This window comes from Cricetulus griseus (assembly GCF_003668045.3).
Source record: "Cricetulus griseus strain 17A/GY chromosome 1 unlocalized genomic scaffold, alternate assembly CriGri-PICRH-1.0 chr1_1, whole genome shotgun sequence".
Classification (NCBI taxonomy): domain Eukaryota; kingdom Metazoa; phylum Chordata; class Mammalia; order Rodentia; family Cricetidae; genus Cricetulus; species Cricetulus griseus.
This window is the reverse complement of record NW_023276807.1, coordinates 75,835,951-75,861,086: the sequence shown is the minus strand read 5'-3', so window position 1 is coordinate 75,861,086 and position 25,136 is coordinate 75,835,951. Positions and strand designations below refer to the sequence as shown.

Here is a 25,136-nt window from a genome sequence, read left to right as displayed (position 1 = left end):
CCAGAGAACGTGGCTAAATGGCTACCTCTGCAAAACCAGTTTTCTGATCAGCAGAAAGGAGCAGATCAGATCTTATATAGTACAACACTGATAGGCTCTTTAGTTCCTGCACTAAGTTGTCAGTATTGCCGTGATGCCTGTAGCTAAGGCTTGCTTTCCAGATGGTAACGCCTGCTTTCCCTTCATTATGAGAAAAGGGGAATTTAGGCAGCCTGAGCACGTCCATGACACCTAAGTGACTAGCTTGCCATTCCAGGCTGATGAGAGAGGGTGTCAAGCACTCCTCAGCCTCCCATGAGATGTTCCTGTAGGCTGGATAATGCTCCCTACCTGTGATCTTGGCAGTGAAGGGGCTGCCAGGGATGTGCTTGTCATTGTACTTGACCAGAATACTGTAGTCGCCTGGCAGGGTGGGCAAGTAGGTCACTGTACATGTCCCGTCTTTGTTGTCAATGCAACTGATCTCTGCTTTTGAGGGTCCTTCAATAGCCAAATCCAGACCACCTGTGAGTGGGAGCACAGAAGGAGGGCAGTTAGAAAGAGTTTCCTTATTTCCATAGAGATAATTCATACAGGAGACCCTGACATTAGGGACAGAGGACTGACACATTTCATGTGAGTATTAAAACAAAGCAATCTACAGGGGAAGGACTATTGGGAAAATACACCATTAAGAGCTGCACCTGCTCCCCCTGCTTAAATAGTTACAGCTCTCCACTATCTGAGAGATAAAGACGAGCCTGAGTGCTATGCATCAAACATACACAGGATGGGCTAACACAGACCGTCACAGCGGTCAGGGTGGACACCACCATCAGAACTGTGGCTTAGGAATCTGTGAATACTGTGGCTGGCAAGAACACTTCAGCAAGAATGCACAGCTAAATAATTCGTGGGATGTCCAAAGGACTAATGAGCAAGAAGAACAAAAATAAAACCATTTTCAACCAAAAGCCCACTTGAATTCTCAGTGAGTCACATGAAATAGCTCAAAATTCAAATCTGATCTTATTCAGATCGTAAGAATTTAGACATTTCTATTTTGGGAGGAGATGGAGTTTTATATGAGAGAAAATGATGAGAAAAATACTACCATATGATTATGAGATGAGGTCTCTCTCTCTCTCTTTCTCTCTCTCTCTCTATATATATATATATGTATATATATATATATATATATATATATGTATATATATGTATATATATGCCTTCGCTCAAGTGATACCCCCACATGAGTCTCCTGAGTGTCGGGGACTACATGTGCGCCACCATGCCCAGAATGCTTCAATCATGTTCATTACCTCTTCAAATGGAAGCCCACCAGTGCATAAACATATAAGCCATGCAGTACCTTCTCCTGCGTCCTCTGTGACGATGGTGAATGTGGCAGTTTTGTTGGCTACTCCATAAACAAGGCCTGGACCATATGCAGAAACACTCCCACTGTTGGGGTAGTTCACATAGAACTGGAGAGGGCTCTCTGCATTTGCCAAGGACAAAAACAAAATTGGGAAACAATAAATGGTAAATGGATATTTCAGATAACAGGCAATACCTTAATGTTCACCTATGAGCAGGCAGGTCTGCCACCGCTAAGGCTGTTCCACACTAGAGGGGAATGTGGGAGCTGACGGAGATTTCATCTCGGTTTGGCAAATGAGAAAGAGGCATCTGCATCATGTGGCAGTAGACTATTTGTCATGCCGTTCCAAATGTAAGACCTCCTGACCTAGGAAAGTCACCTTGAAGAATGCACCTCACATGGTCCTCTCTGCCCACTGCCCCTCTCATTCCTATTAAAGCTCTTTGATTCCTAGGACTCATGTGCAAACCAAGAAAGACTTTAGCATCTAAAAACAGGGGGTTGATCTACCCACAGAACATTAAAGAATCCATGTGTATGAACTTGAGAGGTTAACCATTAAAATAGAGACAAAGCAAACTGTCTTTACATACAACATTGATATTATTCCAGAGGGGCTGGCACTATGGTTTTGGGGGGGGGGACCAAAAACCAAAACCAAAACCATAAACAACTTGTGCAAACCTAGTGACTCCAATGTGATCCCTAGAACTAATGCAAAGGTCTAAAGAGAATTAACTCTACCAAATTTTCCTCTGATGTCCACATGCATACCTTGGCATGGGTGTCCACATGCATACATAGCATGCACACACATAGTAATAGAAAATAACTGAGCCATTCTTTTAACAGAATAAATGTAAGTATGCTAGTAGGTAAATAGGAGGCCCCTGAAAAGATAAGTCACATTGGCATTGGAGAGAAAGGGTGAGGGCCAAGAAAAGTCTGTTGCGGTTTTAGATAGCCTTATTGTTTAGCCCAGGCTGGCCTCAGTCTCTTGAGTGAGTTTACAGACATTTAATGCCTGCCTGAAGCTTGAGAAGTGACTGGTCTTTAAACTCTATATCTATGCCATTAGTATATTTAAATAGAAAAACATTTTTTTTGTTTTAACCAAGTATTATGCATACTTATGAAAATAAAGCATGTGGCAAACCCCTACCTCAAAAGCATAATTTCTCCAATGGGAAAACAAAGAATATGAAGATTCAGCCCACAGAGACTTAAAAACAACACTTAAATATATGGAAAGTTGTCTCAATGTCATTTACTGGAAAAAAAAAAAAACAAACAAAAACCAAGATACCATGCATTTAAAAATGACCAGACTGGCAAAGAAACAACTGTAGACTCCACTGGGAAAGGCTGTGGAATGGCAGGAGCTTTCCAAATGCAACAGCTCCAAGTCCCACAGGTACACCAAGAGTGTCACCAAGAGTGGTGACAGCAATGGTGGGAAGAGCTGAAATGTTCCCCAATGGGTAACTGGAAGCACACACAGCGGCCCCTCTAGATGAGGGAAAGTTAAGACTGTTGCACCACTATAAAATCCTGCACAGCTTCCCTGGACATGCTGACAGAGGTAAAAGGCAAGAACATTTCATGTGAGGGCGCTGGCATTTTGGTAGAAGAGGGCTGGACTTAAAAATCTGTCTTCTTTTCTTCAAGACAGGGTTTCTCTGTGTAGCCCTGGCTGTCCTGGAATTTGCTCTGTAAACCAGAGTAGCCTCAAACTCAAGAGATTCTCCTGCTTCTGCCTGCACAACCACCACCCAGCTAAAATCTGTATTCTTGCTTGCATGTGGTCTTAAAATTTTTCTAAACTTGGACATAAAATTTACCAACAATCAGTCATAAGGAGAAGGCAGATGGAGGTTATAGATATGATCATGTTACCTACTCAAAATATTAAATTAGAAGACATTCAAATGATTACAAAGAGCAGAATGAAGATGACTAACACCGTGCTGGGTGACAGCCAGGAAACATCGACTAGCCCCCAATAAGGACTAGGGGGCCATCTGTCTTCGTCCAACCCATGTATCTTAGGATGCATCCCTGTCCTAAGCCCCACACCCCACAGGGTTTGCAGGCCAGGCCACAAAGTGTCACTTCCTGTGCCTGCCTTGTATTTGATCTTTGGCCACACTTAACACAGTTAGGAAGACAAACAACCAGAGCCAAATGGCCCTGCCCTATGACCCAGGATGCTGAGGTGTATTCTCTCTTCAGGAAGCAGACTCTCAGGCTGTTCTCATAGGGAAGCCAACACGACAGATATTTCTGGGCCTGCCACAGAGAGCTCCTCAGTTTCTCAGATGTCCAAGAGGCTAGAGATCTGCTGTATGTCACTTACCAGGGATGTGACTGCCCATGTACTTGATGTGCATTTCGTGGAGCCCGACTTCAGTTGGAGCGTATCTGACAGTGACCGTGCCATCTTTGTTGTCCACGATCTCGGGTGTGGCTTTCTTCCCAGAAGGCATATGCACCTCTCCTGGAGAACACAGGGCAGTGAGGTCACTGGCGATCTTTCCCCATGAAGCAGATGGAACACACAGATATCTGCACTACAAAGGCTCTCAGACCCCAGAACACTCATGCTGCTTGAAACATCCAAGTACCACAGTGGGAAAACTGAGACTTGCTTTCTATGGCTTCCTTTTGGAGTCCATGGAAAACAGTAGGCAACTAACTCGTAAATAAATGAAGGGCACCTCCATCAGGCAAATTAGAAGTGCAAAGAGGATCTGAGAAGACCATAAAGTAACAGGAGAAGGAGGAATGAGAGAGAGGCTGGGCTTCCAGAAAGGAACTTATAAGACAGACCTCAGTATTTCAGGCTGTATTTGGAAAAGTGAGAGTGGAAAGAGAAAGCAGGGGAAAGGGGGAACAGAAACCTGGCAGCGATGTGATCTAAACAAAGGAGTTCCTACACTGAGGAGAAACACAAGTTTCTTCAAGAAGGTAATGCAAGCTATAAATGAACCACCTCTCCAGAGAAATGCATTCAGAGTCACCTCCCCAGCACTGTTTTGGACAGCAGGTGCAACAAAGAGAAGGCAACTCTTACAAGGGATTACCTGTAATTTCTCCTTTCCTGACAGCAAATGGAATCACCAAGTCAAAGGGCTTAAAGCCTAGGCCGTTCATGTCACTCACTGGGACATAGGCCTCTTCAGTCACCTAAAAACAGGAGAGACTAGTCACTAAGTAAAATACACAGCAGTGTAAGTGTGGACTTTGGAGCTACAGGGGCAGAACCACTGGGAATTCTACAAGGCAACAAAGCTTAAATTTGGGGGTGTGGCCATCAGTGTATCTATGGGCTTTGTCTGACTGGGGCAGAGTTACAAGGATTGGAGAAGTCCCACTAATGGATCAGATGCTAGGAACTGCTTGCTCTAAGAGTGTGCTTGTAGAATTCCCAGTATCACCCACAGGAAAATGGAAAAGGGAGAGAGTAATGTCTTTGTCCCAAGAGGCTCCACCTGGAAAGGTTTAGTTGCTTGTGGCCTGGAAAAGAAGGTGTGTTTTAAGTGGTGCAAAGTGGTAGCAGGTGACTTTGCCCCTAACAGAAACCAGATGCACAAGTGGTAGCTTGGAGTCAGTAGGAGCCCTGCCAACAGCCATCCATCTTGTTATTTAAACATGGGGGAAAACTGCACCCAGCATGATCACAGACATGATGGCTGCCGATTCGTGGGGTGGTGACATGGGGGTGGATCTTATAGAGCAAGTGGGATTGTGGTGATGGGATGATCAGTGGGGACACACCAACAGCCAGGACACCAGAGGACTTAAGCAATTCCCACAAGCAGGCAGTAGCTTTTCTAAAATGAAGGTTGAGTAAACCCAGAAATGAAAACAGGGAAAACGAAAACCAAAGTGTACCCAGGGCCTGAATCCAGGGGGACATGCATTTACCGGTGCCTTCTCCATGGCTGTGACTTCCCCATCGGTGGCCTAGTCAGTGGCAAATGGAGGTTAAATGGGAATCACACCAGAGGGATGTTGTTACCCAAGACCCTACAGCTTGAACTCTAACCCCTTCCCCACTTACCCAGCAGGTGCCTGTTATTAAGGAGTGATTTTTTTTCTTTTCTTTTCTTTTTTTTTTGTTTTTTGAGACAGGATCTCATGTAGCCCAGGCTGGTCTTAAACTCTCCATGTACCCAAGGAGGGCCTTGAAATGACAATGTCCCACCTCCACCTCCTAAGTACTGGGATTATGGGCATGTGCCACCATATCCTGTATGAACAATAAATTCTTTCTGCCCTTTTAGAAAGAAAGCTGTCCTCTCTACAATTGTCACAGGCACTTGTCCTTAGGGCCCACAATTCATGAGTAAGTCATGTGTACAGGAGCCACAAGTGGTGTCATGAGAGACTGAAGTAACCTTTGTAGCTATTGGTCAGACTGGCAAGGGGAACAGTGAGTGAAGTCTGACAAATGACTATGGAAGGGTATCCATGTCAGCTTGAGTGAAGCAAGCAAATGTCAAAGCTACACGTTATGATCCCTTGCATGAAACTCAAGTGTCCATTGTGTAAATACAGAAAACTGACAGTAGTCATGATGTTTTGCTTTACTTTGTGTGTGGGGTGTGTGTGTGTGTGGTGTGTGCTCATGTGAACACACAGGTGCATTGTGTAGAAGTCAGAGCTTCACATATCAGTGTCTCCTGTTGTTTTCCCTCTTATTTTCTAGTTTTAGATCTATTTATTTGATGTGATATGAATGCTTCATCGATATTCCATGTGTGTCTGGTGCCAGCAGAGTTGAGAAGGTGGCTATGGATGATTGTGGATTCTGGGAACCTAATTCAGGTCCCCCACAAGAGCAGCAAGTACTCTTAACCACTGAGCCATTCTTCTAGCCCTTACAGCTATGTTTTGTGATTGGGCACTGGGCTTTCACTAAACCTCAAGCTCACTGATTGGCTAGAGTAGTTATTTATTTTTCCAGGATTTTCCTGTCTCTGCCTTCCAATTACAGGCATGTGCTGCCATGCCCAGATTTTTATGAATGCTGGGAATCTGATCTCAGGCCATGCTTGCACAATACCTGCTTTATACACCGAACCATTTTCCTAACTTGAGAAATGTCTTTAATCATTAATATGGTGTTTTGTTTCTTATTCTTTCTTTAATATGGAGGGTTCAATTTGTTTCTTAGGTAGATATTTTAAAAAATGACTTATTTTATGTGCATTGGTGTTTTGCCTGCATGCCTGTCTCTGTGAGGGTGTCAGAAACCCTAGGAGTTACAGAAAACTGTGAACTGCAATGTGGGTGATGAGGATTGAAAGTAGGTCCTTCGCAAAAGCAGTCAGTGCTCTTAACTGCTGAGCCATCTCTCCAGCTCCAATAATTAACATTTTCAAGTTTTAGGGTATTCATTTTTAAAAATGGTCATCTTCATGATCCTGATCCAACTGACCCAACAGAGAAGTTCTCCTCAGCCATAACAAGGAACAAAGAAGCTGCCATCTGCAGAAAGGGCTTTACTGACACCCAGATTTGCCTGTAGGGCCAGTGCTGATGGAGGTCTACTCAAAACCAACAGAAATGCCTTTCATGGCTATAGATGTAGCCTTGCAATTTAAACTTCTCAGTGGTGACAAACAAGCTGCTCACATAAGGACTTGTAACTGACCAGGCCTGTGGTATCCCTGAGGCATTTGCTACCAATGTGGTGTTAGGTGTCCATGTTCTTCCAGCCTTTAGCCTATAGAGGGAGGAAATGAATCTACCCAGTGAAGGGGCTGCAGTGAGTGACCACTAGCCACCCTTAAGTTGGAAGAACTTATTAAGGGATGTTCACTTCTAATGAATTTGGAAGCCTCTACTCCAGGCCTCTGAGTCACCTGCTAATGTGGTCTCCAAATTTTTATCTTGATTTTCTCACTCAGACCCCAACAATCGGGGTCTCTCATCCCCAGTCCACTGCAGCAGCATCTGCCCAGGGGTTGCTGTTCTTTTGCCCCACCCAAGTCTAACAAGATCATATCTACCAAGGGATAAAAACAGTGTCTTAAAATGACAACTGAAACACTTTTCTAAATAACACTGACATTCTCATTGCAATCTTTTCTCCCCTAGAGAAGAAAAACACTCTCAAATGGACAGTGTCCAAAGTTGACAAGTGTTTACATATTTGAGATATGAAAGAGCTCCTAGACCTCTGGGCAGGATGTTTATAACTAAACAAACATGGAGGGGAAAGAGAAAAGCTACAATAGATTATAGATGGGAACAGAATCCCTGGGCTTCTGTTTGAAATACACTCCTTGAACCCTTCTCCATTTGCTGTACAACATGAAGTAATTAGAAAGCACTTCTTAGGTAGTGGTTGGAGTCATATCACTGGCGGCCTAGGACCCGTGGTTGGGTGGCTGTTCTTCTGCATCAAAGGATAAAACAAGGGAGACCATATGGCACCTGGTATCTGTTCATACTGCGCAATCCTCATTTTAACAAGGTAAACAGACTTGTTTCTGAGGCTTAGGTGGTAGTTCTGCTACAGTTCTACCATGCTCTCAGTGGAAGAACCTCAATAATAGAGAAGACCTAAGCCTTTAGTTTTCAGTTATTTGTTAACCTGAAAGTTTGCACAATGGTCCTCTTCTTTTCCTGATCTTCCTGGCTTTAAAAGAGAACACATTCCCCTCTTCTGAATCTCACCCAAACACAACTGGAGGAACTGTACATCTTAAGATCTCAGAGTCAAGTGTGTAGACACGAGAACATGAGCATCTCCTCCACTGTGGAGATTCTGGAGGAGGCACATGGATTGTCTTTACTGTTTTCTTTTCTCTTTTTTATTTTCCTGTAAAACTCAGCTAATTTAGGCTAGGACATTCCTAACTCCCTTGGCATGACAGATGCCTCCATGACAGAAGCTATTTTCCCAAAAATTGGTATTTCTAGAGATTATACGTAGGGTCAAGGCTATGAGGAAAGATGGCCTAGTAAGGGTCAACAAATGATGGCTTTTACAATATCTGTTAGTAACTGCTGGCTCAGGAGAAGGAACCTTGCTTACCATGACTGTGAAGGGGCTATTGGGAATATCAACACCACCGAAGCGCACATAGATCACATAGGTGCCTGGCTTGGCAGCAGTGTAGAAAATGTCATAAGTCCCATCTTCATTTTCGATGACATCAGCCTCAGCCTCAGTGCCATCTGGGGTCAGAATCGTGCAGGTCACTTTCCCCTTCCCAGCAGTCTTGGCATCCACTACGAAGCCTACCTCCTCACCAGTTTTCACAATGGGGGCAATACCAGGACCTGTAGAAAAGGTCAGAAGAAAATCAAATCATCGGCTGTGAATCCTGGTCTCAGATCAGGTCACATGACCTCAGAACAGGTCATGCTATGTTGTGCTGTCTATGTCTATGTCTATGTCAAACCTTCACTTGCTGCCAGGCAGAAGAGCATCCCAAAGATCATTGGGAAGGGTACTGCTCAAAGGAATATCTGATCAAACATGTCCTTGGCTTTGTAACCTCTCCCCAAGCAGCCAGTCAGCCGGTCTTTCTGACTCTGATTTGCAAAAAGTACAATAAAGTGAGAAAGAAAAACACACTGTTCAAAATGTACGAAGTGTAGTGGGGAGCGCCAAGAAAGCTGTTCAAAGTGGCAAGTAGAAGAGTGGAGCTGGTGGTGGATGCCCTGACAGAACAAGAGATGAGACCAACAAGTACCATCAGACTAGGAAAAACATCCCCGCCTGAGCTAGGAGAGGAAACAGGTCTGCAAAGCCAGAAGGAGGTCCCCATCTCTCACTAAACATGCCCCGAACCAGTTGTCAGGAATTGATGCATACTCCAGAGTGGTGGTCTGGCCAGTGTTTTCCAGTTTTTGCCATTGATGAGACAAAATGGGCCAAAGTGAGCAAGATGAGATCAGAGGGCAGACCACATCCAGGGTAGGCCTACATTGAATTTCCTTTTATTGTGATGCGGATATGATTTACTTGAGTCAGTGGGTCGTGCATTTTTTTTTCTCCAATGATCACTTGGTTGGTATTGTGTGTGTGTGTGTGTGTGTGTGTGTGTGTGTGTGTGTGTGTGTGTGTGTGTGTGTGTTTCCATGTGCAAGCACATGAGCAGGTGTTTATGTGTGTGGGCCTATGCATGGAGATCAGAGGACAATCTGTGAGACAATTCTTTCCATATCTGGGTTCTGGGGACTGAACGTAGGTTATCAGGTTTATTGGCAAGCATCCTTACTCACTGAACGATCTCACCAGCCCAGGCTTCATGTTCTAAAATCTGCTAAAGCAGCAGCACCGAGCTGCAGGAGCTGCTCTTAGAAAGGCATGACACTAGGTGTGCTGATGTATGCACAATCCCAGCTCTTGGGAGGTGGGAGCAGGAGGATCAACATTTGGCAGCATCCTCAGCTACATATCAAGTCTGAATGAGGCAAGCTGGGATACATGAGACCCTGTTTAGTATTTTAAATGGAGAATACCATATTGGATTGGTATGACAGCTCAGAGGGTAAAAGAATCTGCAGCCCCTTGATGTAAGCCTGGCCACCTGAGTTCAATGCTTAGATCCCCCGTTCCATATAGTCAAACAGGCATGTCTAACAAGCTGAAGCAAGGGAGGGTAAAACATTTGTGAATTCCTGAGAGGAAAATCCCAAATCCTTTCCCTATTGCTGATCTAAGTAAGATGCTCTTGAATGAGTACCGAATAAATGAGCCTAATGCTTACAGAGGCAAAAATATATTGCTTCTCATGGCAGTTTCCGTGAGAGTCCTCAAGTACTGCCCCCTAAAGTGTATAAGCACTCCCCTGCCCCAGCATCATGCCCAGTATCTTTCCTGCCTGCTCTTACCTCATTTCTGCAATAATCTATGATGTCATGTCATCTCAAAAGATCTTCACCTTATGTATGTATGACTGGTGCTCAGAGAGCCTAAAAGCAACCTTCCCGGTCACACAGCTATGAAGTGGCAAAAGAGGGACAGGACACACACTCCAAACTCTGATGCTCCCCTGCACTCACCTGTGGCCAGACACTTGCTGGCATCGCCTGTTTGCGTGGCCCGGATACGGTAAGGAGAAAGTGGAATGTTGTCTCCACCATAAGTGACCCCAATCATATAGCGTCCAGTCTTATCAGGGATATAGGTTACGGCGTATGTGCCATCTTTACTGTCGTGGACAGTGGCTCTTTGAGGCTTTCCCTCTTGGTCCTGTGAATCAGAGCAATGCTATTTTGGGATGCTGCTGCCAACATGTAGAAAGTGATCAGAGCAAACCATGCTCTTTAATTAGCACCTCTATAGGCGGGAGCAGATAGACGCTTAGTGATCTTGTTCTGCCCATTTGGATAGGGAAAAGAAAGGGTCACAGATCACACCACGATGGTGTCTGTCAAACAGTATTTGAGCATCACATAAACCACAGAGACATTATGGCAAAAGCCCAGCTACTAGTCCTCCTTTCCCTTCTCTTCCTTTTCTGTTACTAACAGGTCACTCCTCCTTAGCTAGGTGCACCACTGAATACAAGCTTCCACATGTCATCTACCAGCTTTGCCGCCACACAGCCTCGTGACTATGAGAAGGAGGAGGAGGGTCTTCTCATCAGACAGATCATCCATCGATGAGAGCCATTTTACTTGCTTCTGTCTTTCCTTCTGGTTCGCCTTCTAAACCTGATGACCAGAGCACTGGCAGGCTCATGGTTCATGAGGAGACATTAGGGACAGACACTAGGTCAGAGATGCTGCTTCCTTGGTGAGCCATAGAACACCTAGGTGGCTTACTCTGGCTTTGTTTCTGAGAGAGGACAATCCTTTGTTAGAGGCCCTGTGGTATGTGGAATTTTAGCCCTAATCAACCCAACAGGTAATTAAAAACATTTAAAATTAGCGTAAGAAGAGATGTAGCAACAAAGAACACAGAATAACTGGTGCCACACCCACCACCTCCTCAGATTCTCACACAGATGAGCACCTTGTTTTCCAGCAGAGATACTGATTGTAAAAAAAAAAAAAACCAAAATAATGCACTGGCGCAGAAATTAGTCATTAAACTCCTGTTTTTAATCCATTTCCAGGATATTAAGTCTTACTAATAAGGTTTGTCTCCACTCCCCTCCATCATAAAGAACAAAACATCCACAGTTACCGTGATCTGGACAGCAAGTAGGCCTTCACCAGCATCTCTGGCATCAATTGCAAACTCCACAGGTAGGCTGGCAGGTACTCCATAGGAACTGAGGCCAGGCCCTGAGGCAGTCACTTTGCTGGCATCATATGTGGGAAGGACCTTGACCTTAAAGGGACTTGATAAACATACAGAAGCCATGGTCAATAAGGATACAGGTCAGCCCTGCCCTACATGGTCTCTCTTCTACAAAGAGCTGAGGTTGAAAGGAGGATTTCTGCAAGAGATACGAGAGCGGGTTTAATGAAAAGACCAGAAGGCCATTAGAAATATAGAGCCATGAGGAACAAGCCATCATACAACAGTCCATCCTAGCTTCCCTGAACTGAAGACAGATGAATGGGTGGACCCAGGAACAAGAACTAGTGCCTGTTGGATGGTACCACACTGTGTGGAATATCAAGGTCCTATAACATTTGCTAGATGAGAAGTGAGTGAAAGGCTGGGAGGCAGGGAGGCACTGGAGCAGTGGTTACCAGTCCTGTGGATGGAGGGGTCCCATGCCTGAAGGCTGAGATGCTCACCTTCGAGGGATCTCTTCATCAGCATATTTAACGGAGACAATATAGGGCCCCTCCTGAGATGGGGTGTAGGTCACTGTGTGCGTGCCATCCCCATTATCCATCACATTCACTGGCTCCACGAGACCTGAGGACCCGAAATGAGAGATCTGTTTAACAACCTGGTCTCCCCTTCACTGCACCCCAGTTGCCCTTAAGACAGGGTCACAGCCATCCTCAAGAACTGTTGCTTTCCACTGAAGAATAACACAAAGGCAAGCAGGCCGTAATTGCAGGATCCATAAGTCACAGTAGCAGAACTGACACCAAGAGACACCTGTAGATTTCGGTGGTTCAAGAATACTCAGCCTACCATACTGCCCCAGATTACAATTAAGGAGATCATCCATGCCTGTTGCTGGAGATAGCTATATATTCTTTCAAGCTGGTTAGCCAGCTTTGGTGTGGTAATTTTATCTTATAGCCGAGAAAGTGCCAAAAGAAACCTCAACAGCAAAAAGTTGGACAATGGGCTGTCCAATCAAGACTTGTGATCTTCTTTGAGCAAAGAACACAATGGCATCAACATGCTAGGGTACAAAGTTACAGAGTAGGTAGGGGTACCAATCTCAAAGAGCAAGAGGGCCATCAATAGGATGCTACGGATGATGGTTAGACTATATTAAAGTCTAATTAAGGCATGCATTACATTGATATGATTCTAGACTCCCAGTGCTGAATACGAGGTCAAGGAGGAGTCAGTGGCAGGGTGGTTAATCAAAGCAGGTGAAGAAGAACAAGCCAGTTTTAGAGGTGGGGCCAGCTAGAAGCACCCAGGTCATACAATTGAAAGCAGCTGCTAATGGGAGAACACAGACTTCAAACTTGTCTCTATAAACCCTTTGGGTCAGCTTTAAAGAGTTCTGAAATGGCTCTCAAGGGACTGTGCTATGACTGGGAATCCACTGCATCAATTAGAATTACAAAGCTTCCATATTCGAGGTTGCTACGTAAATAAAGGCCCCCCCCAATCCCTCAGCTCAGAGACTTCCCTAAAGGAGAATCTACCCCATGACCTCATTCTCCCAGACAGCTTCTGCCCTGAGCTTCAAAGAGCAGAAGCTCCTGATGAACTCTACTAAGAAGGTTTCCCTTCAAACAAAAAAAAAACCTCAGCTCACTACTTCTGGAAGCCACAAACACATCATAGGGAGAACAGAAGGAGAGAAAGCTAGATGAGTTAAGAGATCAGGCATATTAATTTATATGGAAAGAAGGGTATGTGTTAACTACTGGGAGAAATATAGCAACAGGCTTAAGTACCTCAGGGTTGTCCCCAGATGGCCCGCTAGTCACTGAAACCTTACTTCTAGATTTTCGGCAGTGTGGATCAACTGTCAACAAAACCCATTCCCTAAGAGACCCTCTCTCCAGGGAGTTGAGAAAATGACAAAGCTATATCCCTGACCAAGATTCTGGCATATTCCACAGCAATACTGAGCACCTCAGAGGGATGGATCATCTCCAAACCCTACCTCCTGCCCACACCCAGACCATCCCCGGGCACCTCATACATGCTGAACAGGTAACAGTGCAGCCAGGTGGACAGTGCATGTCAAAGCCCACACAGCACGTCCTTCGACAGGCTACTTGGGTAAGTGAAGTTATCATGCACATGCCTGAAGCTCCAGTACTCAGGAGGCAGAGGTAGGAGGATGGCCAGTTTAAAGCTAGTCTGGGTTACTTAGTTAAACCACAATCTTGGAAAACCAAAGCCTGGGATGTAGCTCATTGATAGGACACTTGTGTAAAATAGGTAAGGCCCAGGGTTTTGTCTTCAGTATATGAAATGAAGAAGTTAAATTATAAAAAGAAATTTAGGACTACATTAATAACAGAAGAAATGGACTTAAGGAGATAGAATACAACAGCTTTTAAACAGGCTTTTCTGCTGGCTAGCTAGAATGTAGAGAATATAGCCATAAATTCACGAGCACTCTCATAAGAAAGTACCTTCTCTGGGTCACAGTTGTCTCTACCCATGATGGGTGAATGTGGGTGGCAGGCAGGATGCAGACTCACCTCTTGGGCCCAGGACCCTCACTTCCAATGGAGCTAGGCCAGCCTTGCTGCTGTCCACTGTGAAGGACTGCAGGATACGAGCTCGGACACCAGAGCCCAGACCAGGGCCAGCAACTTTGACCTTGCTGGGATCCACAACATCTTTTGCAGGAACTCTGAAGGGGCTGCCTGGAAGAGTCACAGGATTCTGAGCATGAAGCAATCAAAACACCACCCAATTATATCCAGAACTACACTGTTGCTCTATCTGGACACCAACTACATGAGCTTCAATTCAGCCCGCCTTACTTTGGGTGCAACTATGTGACCACAGCTATTCCCACGTCTGTCACGTAGCACTAACCACTTGTAGACAATGGCTCTGGGGCCTTAGTGAACCTTCCAGGAAGCCAAAGTAAGGCAATGAGAGCACTTTCTTCTAACATCCTATGTGGCATCAGTTGGGAGGTAATCAAGGCAGAACATGTTGGAGACAATGAATTTGATCTGCATGTGAGCATCAAAAGCTTTTCAGTAAAACCACAGCTGTGATGTAAGAGGGAGCAGCTACCATTTAGGGGAAGCTACACTTGAGGGAATTCCCAGGAAAGCAAACAAGACACTATCAGGTCACACTGGATGTTTCGGCTCTCAGGAGTTATCTTGACTAAATAACCTGACACTAAGACAAGCAATACCTTATGCTAAGTGCAGCTGGCTTGGAGGAGTTCTGAAGTTCAGGGGAAAGTGATATTCAGCTCTGGGAGGAGACAGAGCCTGAAGCATGGCAGAGGCATAGAGGAGGAGAACAGCTCTTGGAGAATGGAGGCAAACAGCTTAGTGGTAGGTGTGCTTATACACAGAAGAGTAGAAAAGAGCAGGTAGGCCTTAACAATCCACATCCAACCCCTCTCCCTCCTACATAATAAGCCAGCACCTTCCAAGGATCCATAGCTGCTCAGGTCTATGCTCCCCTAGTAAAGTCTTTATTTCTCTAAGGTTAAGCTGGGGTATGCTGCAGGAAAAACATGAGGATCTCTCACTTTTTAATGATGTACATTGTAAAGACTGGTAAAATACAGTGAATTCCGGGAAATAAATATTTTTAAGTTAAACATTAAAAATAAACTAGGGCAGAACCAGGATTGCCAACAGGACTTCTCACACAGCAGGAGTGCCGGTGTCCCCAGCAGCCTCTGGCTGCCAAGTCCATTGCCAAAGAGGTCCGAGTATCATTTAGTATGGCAGTTGCCAGACACCTGCCATGGAAATAAATGTCTCTGTGCTGTGTATCTCAGAAAGTCCCCGATTTGCAGAAGGAGGGGTTATAAACACACTCACATGAAGAACTGAGACCCTTGGCAAAGATGAGCACCACCTTCCATGCTGAGGTTTAGTAAAATGAGTGATGTATTTGGGAGTGATAATCGGGAACTCTGGTGTTAACAAGTAACAAGAGACTATCTCTGACTTAATCAGTAAGTCAGAACCTGTGCTGCAAATTGTTTGAACTCAGCTAGAGCGAGAGCAGCCTTGAAGCAGTACACAATGGTCTGATGTTCAGATACATTATCTTTGCCAGTATCCTGTTCCCTGTTCCAAGTAAACATCACCAACTGACCACAATCCATCAAGAATCCCAATTAATCAAGTGGTCTAGGCAGCTTCCACCAACAGACCCACAGATGGGCTCACTACAAGAAACCAGTAAGTTATATAGGTAAGATGGGATATTCAACTTAACACAATACAACCATCTAGCATGTAGGAGGCAGGAAGATTCCAAGTCTGAGGTTCTGTCTCAAAACAAAAAAATAAAAATCCACCAGAGGTTTATATCAGGTCAGAAAAAAAACTGAACCCATATTTAATCATCCAAATCCCCAGGAAAGCAAACAAGATGCTGGTAGGTCACTGGATAGTTCAGGTCTCAAGAGTTATCTTGGCAACCCAGACACTAAGATGAGCAGTCTTATACTACTGTCTGGGGCAGTTTTGGAGTTCAGGGGAAACTGATTTGGTTCTGGGATGAGTCAGAAGGTGAAGCATAAAGAGTCACCATCCCTCCCCACCCCCAATGGGAGAGGCCCAGATACATCCTATTTTGTTATAATAATTTGCTTAGTGTTCACTGATGGGCCCAAATGCTTACTCCTCTGCAGGTGAGTTCCAAAGCTCATGGCATCCAGTACTTTCCCCAAAGCCAAGGCAGCACTACTGCCCCCAGAGCAGAAACACACAGAAGCCAGCAGAGTCACCTGCCTGGTGGAAGACACTGTCACTTCCCCTGGAGACCACCTTCTGTTCATTCTCTGTGCTCAACTCTGTCACAAGCACTGCCCTATGGCAAGGCACCAAAGGGGACCTTACAAACCCACTCTGTCCCTTCTCCCCATTCACCTGCTTCCTATCAGCACAAAGCTTCGCTGCATAGATGCTAGATAGTAGATGCCTTAGGAGTGGGAGCTTTGTCTGCCTTGTTTCTAGCTGAAATTCTCTAAATTAAGGACTAAAATTAAAACAAGCAGAAAAAAAGAAAACGAAACAAAACAAAAACAAACAAACAAACAAACAAACAAACCCCAAACACAACCTTTATTTATTTTTGGTTTTTCGAGACAGGGTTTCTCTGTGTAGCCCTGGCTGTCCTGGAACTTGCTCTGTAGACCAGGCTGGCCTCAAACTCAGAGCTCCACCTACCTCTCCCACCCAAGTGCTGGGATTAAAGGCCAGTGCCACCACTGCCAGGCCACAACCTTTACTGATATGAGTAATAAGCATAGGTTTGAGGAGAAACTAGTTATCTTCAACTACTAAAGTTTATATGGACATATTGGTAGAATAATCACACAATGTGTGTGTGTGTGTAAGATTAGAAGACAACTTTTTGTGCATTCTGGGAATCAAGCTTATGTCATCAGGCTTGTGTGGCAAGGGTCTTTATCTGCAGTCATCTCACTGATTCAAAATTAGCTTTGAATTCAATACCTTCTGATTACTGTGAGAGAAAGGGAGTGACTGTGTATACATGTGTGCACATTCACACATGGCAAGGGGAGCACAGGCCAGTAGACAGCTGAGACCCCTCAAGGCCAGCAGCTTATGTATGGGCCCTTCAATATTTTTTGACACAATTACATCCCATTGGGGGGAAATCCACATGAGCCTGAAAGGCTCTTGCAGTTCCTGGGCTCCTATGGTTTGGCTCTGCCCTCTTTTCATCCCCTTGGAGGCAAGACACATCCTGACTCAGTAACAGCCCTGGAGTTCTCAGACTTGCATCCCAACACAGTCCAAATTCTTCAACACTCTTACACATGTATGTGCACATGGGATGGGGTCTTTAATCAATCTGTTACACAATCAGAACTGGAACTTGCTGGAGATGCCTCTCCATAAAACCAAAATGGAGAGCCTTCATACTTAATCACATCTTTATGGTTTCAGTTTTGACTACAGTGATTCTCAATCAGGGTGATTTATGCCTACAAAGTTAAAGAACAATTTCCAGATATTTTTCATTGTCACATATGAGGGTTGCTTGTTACAGGTATGCATCTAGTAGGTGGAGGCCAGAGATACTGACATGACAACACAGAGAAAGCTCTTCGTTACCAGTTCCTACATAGAACGCTCAGTCAGAGATGAGAAACCCTATTTTATACTAAAGTACATTAAAGAGTATCATTAAATAGCAAACAAATTAATAAATAATAATTTGTATTAGTATACCCTTGTCACCTGTCTGGATTGACAATGCAAAGAGAAATCAAGATACATAGTAAAATCCAAGCCCCAAAGTTTTGGGGGCTAAAGAAATGGCTCAGTAATTAAGAGCATTTATTGCTCTTACAAAGAACCTGGGTTCAGTTCCTGGCACCCATATAGGGTAGCTCACAACTGCTTCTAACTCCAGTTCTAGGGGGATACACATTCCTCTCGCTTGTATGGGCCCTTGCAAACACATGGCACAAATGAGCTCCTGCAACCACTCGCATACAATAAAAAAGAGACTTTTCAGTTTTGTGAAGAATGAACTTTCCCTTAAATCAGAAACAAAGTCACCCAAACTAAGTCACATGAACCACTATTTTAGTGGAAGGTCCAAGCCAATGCTTTCTACAAGGTTACTGGGTTCCACTGGGAGCTGTCCTGTTCTTGGTGCTGTGGTCATTGGGAAGACTCTTTCTCTAAGGTTTTTCCAAAATCTTTCTAGTAAAGAGAAATTAGCAAAACCAAATCTGTTTTCACCCTACATCATTTATTCTTTGAACCACTGCCCAAGGGATGGCTTACCAGGGATGTGGACACCTCCATAGGTGATATTAACATCATAATCCCCTGGAGCAAAAGGAATGTACTCAGCACTGCAGCTGCCGTCCTTGTTGTCTCTGCAGTTTATCTTCGACTCCGACGGCCCCTCGACAGTTATGCCTAGCCCACCGATTCCTGCCCCTCTGGAAAGAGTATGTGAACAGTCCATGCCAGAATTTATTTTAAAAAAACTTCATAAACTATCCTAGTTAGTCAACTTGACCCAGCCAATGTGGCAATACCTCTTAGGCAGGGAATTTCTCAGACAGTTCATATCAAGTCTATATATAGACAGTCTTGACTCTCTTTTCCATGCTCATCCTTCAACTGTATTTCCTGTCTATTGCATAGGGTACAATAATGAATACAACATAGGTATGCACTTTAAGGTACTGAGTCTGTGTTCTATCACTGATCTACAATCATATCCCTTTGGAGTTAATATAATAGGAATGTCTTGAATATTTCATTTACATATAGGGTTGGTTATATACTTCTGCATCATTAATTAAGGAACTTCTGTCCAGTCCTAGTGTACTTAGCATCTTGATGACTATGATCATTTCTGGTATACTTTTAGGTATACTTGTTCATTCTCTATAACATAAATCTTGATACAAGAAAATGCTTAACATACTTTTAAAAATGCATCTTACCAGAAGTTGAAAGGCTATGACACATAAGTCGGGCATAGCTACAACTTTTTTCTCCCCTGAGATAGGGTCTCATTTTGTAGCTCAGATTGGCCTCAAACACAAAGCAATCCTCTTGTCTCAAACTTCCATGCCTTTTTTTGTTGTTTTGTTTCCTTCTTCTGTTAACTACATAAGGATAGATGCTCTGATCCCAGAGCACTGCCTACCTGGTCACCACTGTGAAGACATTAGATTTGTTGGTAAAGGCTTCTTTCAATCCAGGACCTTGGGCATGGACCCGAGAAGGCTGGCAGCCTTCAGTTACAATCACTTTGAAGGGACTGTTTGGGATTGGCACATCATCGTATGTCACCTCCACCAAATGGAAACCTTCCCAAACACAAACAAATAACAATAAATGGCACTTGTATACAACATCACTACTTCAGACTTTTATCTAATACTTGATAGATAGCACACTAACTGCTACTTGAAAAGAGTAGATTAAGAACATAGCAAAGTAGGGCTAGGGACCAGTGGCTCAGTGGTTAAGAACACATATTGCTCCTTCCATGGATCTGAGTTAAGTTCCCGGCTCCTACATTAGTTGGCTCACAATCAGCTATAACTTCAACTCTCTTCTGTCCTCCATGGGCACACACACACATGCAAACACACACAGTTAAAAAAAAAAAAAGATAATGTCAGTATAATCTTATTTTTTGAAAGATAAAACTGTCTCTCTTTTTGTTCATGTATTACTTGATTATCTTGCCCCAAGCAAAGAGCACTAAATTTGTATTTAAGGCAGTCACCCTAGACAGACTATCCTGATTTGGGAAAACACTATCCAGGCATTAAAAGACCACAGGAATCTCAGGCAATAGAAAAGCCAGGTAGCTACAAATACCTGAAGATGTCCATATAGAATATTTATGGGATCATATGCACAAGAAAGGGAATAGATTGTGCTTTCCTTTTCTCTTTATGATTTCCTGATTTCTCAAAAATTTAATAATCACCACTATTATTCAAAAAAAAATTGCAAAAAAATGTACACAAATCATATATTGTTAATACATAGGCCATAGCATAACCCCACATGACCTTCACCTTCTACTCAGGTGAAGCTGGGGTTTAGCAACATATGACATAAGGCCAGCGTCTTATTTGGTTTCTATAGCTGGGAAGAGACACCATGACCATGGCAACTCTTATAAAGGAAAACATGTAAGTGTGGTGGCTCATTTACAGTTCTGAGCTTTAGTCCATTATCTATTATCACGGTGGGAAGCAAGGCAGTTTGCAGGCAGACATGGTGCTAGAGAAGGAGCTGGGAGTTCTTATATTTTGATTCACAGGCAACAGGAAGTGGTTTGAGACACTGGGTGTGGCTTGAGCGTATATGAGACCTCAAAGCCTGCCTCCACAGTGACAGACTTCCTCCACAAAGGCCACCAACTCCAACAAGGCCACACCTCCTATTACTGCCACTCTCTTTGGGGGCCATTTTCTTTCAAATAACCACAGCCAGTGGCCTGGCTAGGGAAAGGGATCTTTTACATTTCTGATTAATGTGTATTGTTCTCTGCAGAGGCAGGCTGAATTAAATGGTTCAAGTACATGAGTACAAGGTAGACTTGGCCAACACAGCTCTGAATGAACAAGAGTCACAGCCACAGAGAGGAAGACTTACCTTTCTCAAATGGTGTATATTCTACCTGGTAGGTCCCATCAGCATTGTCCTTGACAAAGCACTCAGTGGAGGCCCCTGAGGGGTTGGCAATGTGAGCTTTGATGTGGTCACCTCCAACCTGGGTTAGGGATCTGGAGTCAACCGTGAAGTCTGTTGTGGCCTCCCGAAACACATCTGTTAAACAACCACATAGATAAGAACGTTGCCGGGCAGGGGTGGCATATGTGAAGCAGAGGGAGGCAGATCTCTGAGTTCGAGGCCAGCCTGGTCTACAGAGCTAGTTCCAAGACAGCAAGAGTGACACAGAGAAGCCCTGTCTTGAAAAACAAAAGCAAAAGAAAAGTGACACCTTGGGCCTAAGCATCCCCGCCACTCCAAAGAAGACTCTCTACACTTTGAAATACATTAAGTATAATTTTGATGTCCTAAGAGTGGTTTTGGTGATTGTGAAAGTCAAGGTAGACTTGGCCAAAGTGACAACAAAACTGCTCACACAAAGATGAGGATTAGGCCAAGTACAGTGGTCCACTCAAGAGCATGAAACAAGGGAGCTGTGAGTTCAAGACCAGCCTAGACTACATAATGAGACCCTGTCTCAAAACAAAAACAAAGGTAGAGACCCAGGGCAAGGGCAAAGACAGACTAGCTCTGCTCTTCATGTAATATTAACACATTTTACATTATTTAATAATTCCAACTAAGTCCCAATGACATGACAAAAATATTATCAAAGATTTCTGGCTTTTCCACAAAAACTGGAAATCAGCTGAGAATGATTTCACCCCATCCACCAAGGAGAAACAAAAAATAGGGGCTCGGTGGAGTACGACCTCTGGAATAATGTGATCCCCATTTTCTTTTACACCCCCCCCCCACCAGTCAGCCACATGAGGCAGGGGTTATAGGTGAGGGCCTGACCCCTGGCAGGTAGTTGAGTTTGTTTTGGAGACTCACCTTTTCCTTCTATTCCTGGCCCAAAGGCTTTGATCCCACTAGTGTCTATGGCGGGCTCCACCTTGACCCGGGTGGGAAAGTGTGGTACAAGCTCACCACCATACTTCATGGTCAGTGTGTACATGCCAGCTGTCAGTGGCACGTAGGTCACTGCATAGGTGCCATCTTTGTTGTTCTGGATAGAAACTTCAGCTTTTGCCCCCGAGTCTGAGACAGCTTCAAGGTCCAGAGTCCCGGGCCCTGCTTCTGAACAATCAACACTAAGGAGTCCAGCTTCGCCTGCTTTCCCGTGTTCAAGACCTGGTCCTGATGCCACAACCTTAGAGGGGTCAAATGGCATTTCAATGTCAGCTTTGAAGGGAGACCCAGGAATGTGGACTTCTTCAAAGAGAATGTTGACAAAATATTCTCCAGGTTTTGTGGGAAGGTAAGAGACGGAGCAGGTCCCATCACCATTGTCAGAGCATTCGATCTTAGCCTCACATGGACCTTCCACAGTTAGACCCAAACCTCCGGTTCCAGCTCCTTTCGTGTCAATGGTGAACTCGGCAGGCTTGCCTACAAGACCTCCTTGAAGGCCAGGACCATGGGCCTTCACCTATTAGAGCAAAGAATTAAGTCAAATCTTATCTATATCTACTATTGTTAGTCAGTCATGCTTCCAACACTTGTGACCACAAATCACACAAAAGCACACATCAGTTAAATATCCCATATCTCTAGGGCTGGTGGTCATGCACTTGCACATGTTAATACATGCATCAGTCAGGGTCTAAGAATACAATCCAACTGCTCAAAAGAACAGGTGAGAGAGAAATAGCCCTTAGCACAGGACCAGGTGGTGAGGTGGTAGGCCTGCCCTAATGCTTCATTCTCCCTAACATCCTTACACACACACACACACACACACACACACACACACACACACACACACACACACACACACACACGCAAACATACAAGTTGGCTTGCTTGGGGTGGGGGCTTGAAGAAGGTAACTCACAGCAGTTTGGGCTGTTATAGATTCATCAATAAATCTTACATAATAAAACTATGTTTTAGAAGAGATAACTTTATAGAATTCACACCACTCAGACCACTGGAAATATCCCCCAATCATTGGAATGGAGGAGACTAGGAATAAGGATAAGATATATTTATGTCTGCTAGGATAGTTTCTGTAGGATGAACTCGGTCTGTGTAATGGACACTCAGCCGAGGCCTCCACATTCTTGCATATGAGCTAGTACAATTATTATGCTAACCAATGAATAAAGGACTCTCTCACCAAAGCTTTGCAAACTGAACAAACATGAGCAGCAGGGTGGTTTAACTTTTGAGGGAGCCAGGCACACTGAATTGCAGAACATGTCAGCCATTGAGAGCTAATATTCACCGGACTTTCCTGCATCTTTTGCAGGGAGGACTCCAAATCACATTTGACAACACCAGGGCAACCCCAAACTGACCTTGGTGGGATCTGGTGGTAGTGAAGCCTCCACAGTATAGGGGCTCCCAGGTACTGGGTGTCCATCGTAGGTGATGTCTACAGCAAACAGCCCCTCCTCCCGAGGGATGAATTTGGCTGTGCTGCTCTCCCTGCCAGCCACTGGTGCTACCAGGCATGGCACAACCTTCCGAGAAGGACTCAGGATTGTCACATCCAGCTTCCCCTGGCCTCCTGCTCCCTTTGTATCAATGGCAAATTCCTGATCCTTTCCAACCTCAACTCCTGTGGAAAAGGAGACAGGCTAAAGTGATGAGCTGCCCCAACAGCAGCAAAAAAAGACAGGGGGTAAAGATGGCCCATTGGACACAGAGTTGCAGTAAATAATGGCTGATGTAAGACAAAAAGAAAGGCTAATACAATAGCATTTAAGCCTCAACAACTGGAATAAACACAATACAATGACTCGTTAACACTGATAATAACTATTTATTAAACGTAATTTCTATGCCAGTCACAAATACTGTACACTGTCTCCTTCAATTTACAGACTATCTATGAGCTTTTCATTGAGAATAAGTGGCCTTTACAGATGGGGAAACTGAGGCTCTGAGAGATTAAGTAACTTATCCAGGGCAATATATCTAGAAGATCACAAAGCTAGGACTCAAACAAATTTATCTAACCCCAAGATCATCTTTGATAGATTATAATTATTGTAATCCAGCACTGTCCACTTCTCCACTTCCTCATGTTAATAATCTTACATGGAAACACACCCTTAATAAATCAGTGTTTTATTATACTAACTCCTGGCAGAAAATTCAACCCTATTACCATCCCCACCTACAAAAAGGCAGAAGTCACATAGCTAGTAAATTCTGAGAATTGACTTTGATGCCTTTTAAAGGATTTTTGGGTAACATATCAAGATCTTGTATATAAAAAAGTCAAAGATGACTCAGTGGTTAGAAGCACAGACTGTTCTCGAAGAAACTGGAGTTTAGTTCCCAGCACCCTAATAAGGCAATCCACAGCTGCCTGTAATTATAGCTCCAGGAGATAGACAACCTCATCTATACTCCACAGACACCTGCACTCATGTGCATATAAACACCTCACACACATAATTAAATCTTAAAATAATAAAGATAACTCTTAAAACAATTTTTGCAAGGCAAGGGTGCAGGAACCCCGCTATTATTTTGACAGAAACAAGGAAAGGGTTTCAACCAAAACAAAAAGCACTGGGAACATAAGACCCTGCCACAACCAGGCAAATCTCGACTCGGGACATAGAGGAGCCTGCCAAGGCTAGCATAGCAGCCCACAAGCTATGACCCAGCAAGGCAGAGGCTTTCCCTAATGGATACCATGCTTTTCTTGTTCTGCAGTCAAAACTTGCTGTCCCAGGGAAAGAAGAACCAAGAAGTTGATTTCTATGTATGACCATTGACCTTAGTGTAATTCAGATGTCCAAGATGCTTGGCACAGTTTGATTCCCATCCAAAAGCAACATCTTTAGCTTCTCTCTTCATGAAAACTTCCCGTGGTGACATCAGCAGTTACAGAGAGCTTACTACACTCTCTGCATTATTACCTCATTTACATTTTTACAATACTTCATGAGTCTAAGTGTCCCCCATTCCCACTGCGTAAGTGAGACGGCCTGGTAAGCATAAGTGGCACATATGTCACAGAACTGGTTCACAACACAGCTCTCATTCAAATAGAAGTCTGTCCACTGCAATATCTCTTTAAGATAGAATTATTAAACACTTACTGTTTTCTAGTCCATTGATTTTTATCTTGCTCAGATCCAGTGGAGCAGCAACACCCACAGTGAAAGGACTTTTAGGGATGGGATCACCACCGTAAGTCACTAAAACCTGCATGTTGCCCTGGAATGAGAGAGAAAAGTACACTTTTGGGTAGGAATGCGCTAAGCTGTCATCCAGAATCTTTATTCCT

The 25,136-nt window shown here is 44.1% G+C and overlaps 1 protein-coding gene across 3 annotated transcripts in view; it reads right to left on the bottom strand.

The window, feature by feature from the left end:
* The window catches only part of Flnb (filamin B), a 147,071-nt gene that overhangs the window by 28,118 nt on the left and 93,817 nt on the right, over nt 1-25,136 (bottom strand). The window contains exons 19-34 of one of the 3 annotated variants that reach the window (XM_027387686.1): nt 24,949-25,066; nt 23,188-23,450; nt 21,719-22,316; nt 20,765-20,938; nt 19,296-19,458; nt 18,416-18,576; nt 14,141-14,308; nt 12,083-12,206; nt 11,520-11,676; nt 10,391-10,580; nt 8,412-8,659; nt 5,258-5,329; nt 4,447-4,549; nt 3,720-3,860; nt 1,352-1,480; nt 331-504 (exon numbers count right to left, since the gene is read on the bottom strand). In XM_027387686.1, the coding sequence (XP_027243487.1) occupies nt 331-504; nt 1,352-1,480; nt 3,720-3,860; nt 4,447-4,549; nt 5,258-5,329; nt 8,412-8,659; nt 10,391-10,580; nt 11,520-11,676; nt 12,083-12,206; nt 14,141-14,308; nt 18,416-18,576; nt 19,296-19,458; nt 20,765-20,938; nt 21,719-22,316; nt 23,188-23,450; nt 24,949-25,066 (2,983 nt within the window). The remainder of the gene's footprint in view (nt 1-330; nt 505-1,351; nt 1,481-3,719; nt 3,861-4,446; nt 4,550-5,257; nt 5,330-8,411; nt 8,660-10,390; nt 10,581-11,519; nt 11,677-12,082; nt 12,207-14,140; nt 14,309-18,415; nt 18,577-19,295; nt 19,459-20,764; nt 20,939-21,718; nt 22,317-23,187; nt 23,451-24,948; nt 25,067-25,136) is intronic. The other 2 variants (XM_027387687.1, XM_027387688.1) reach the window with 2 other exon arrangements.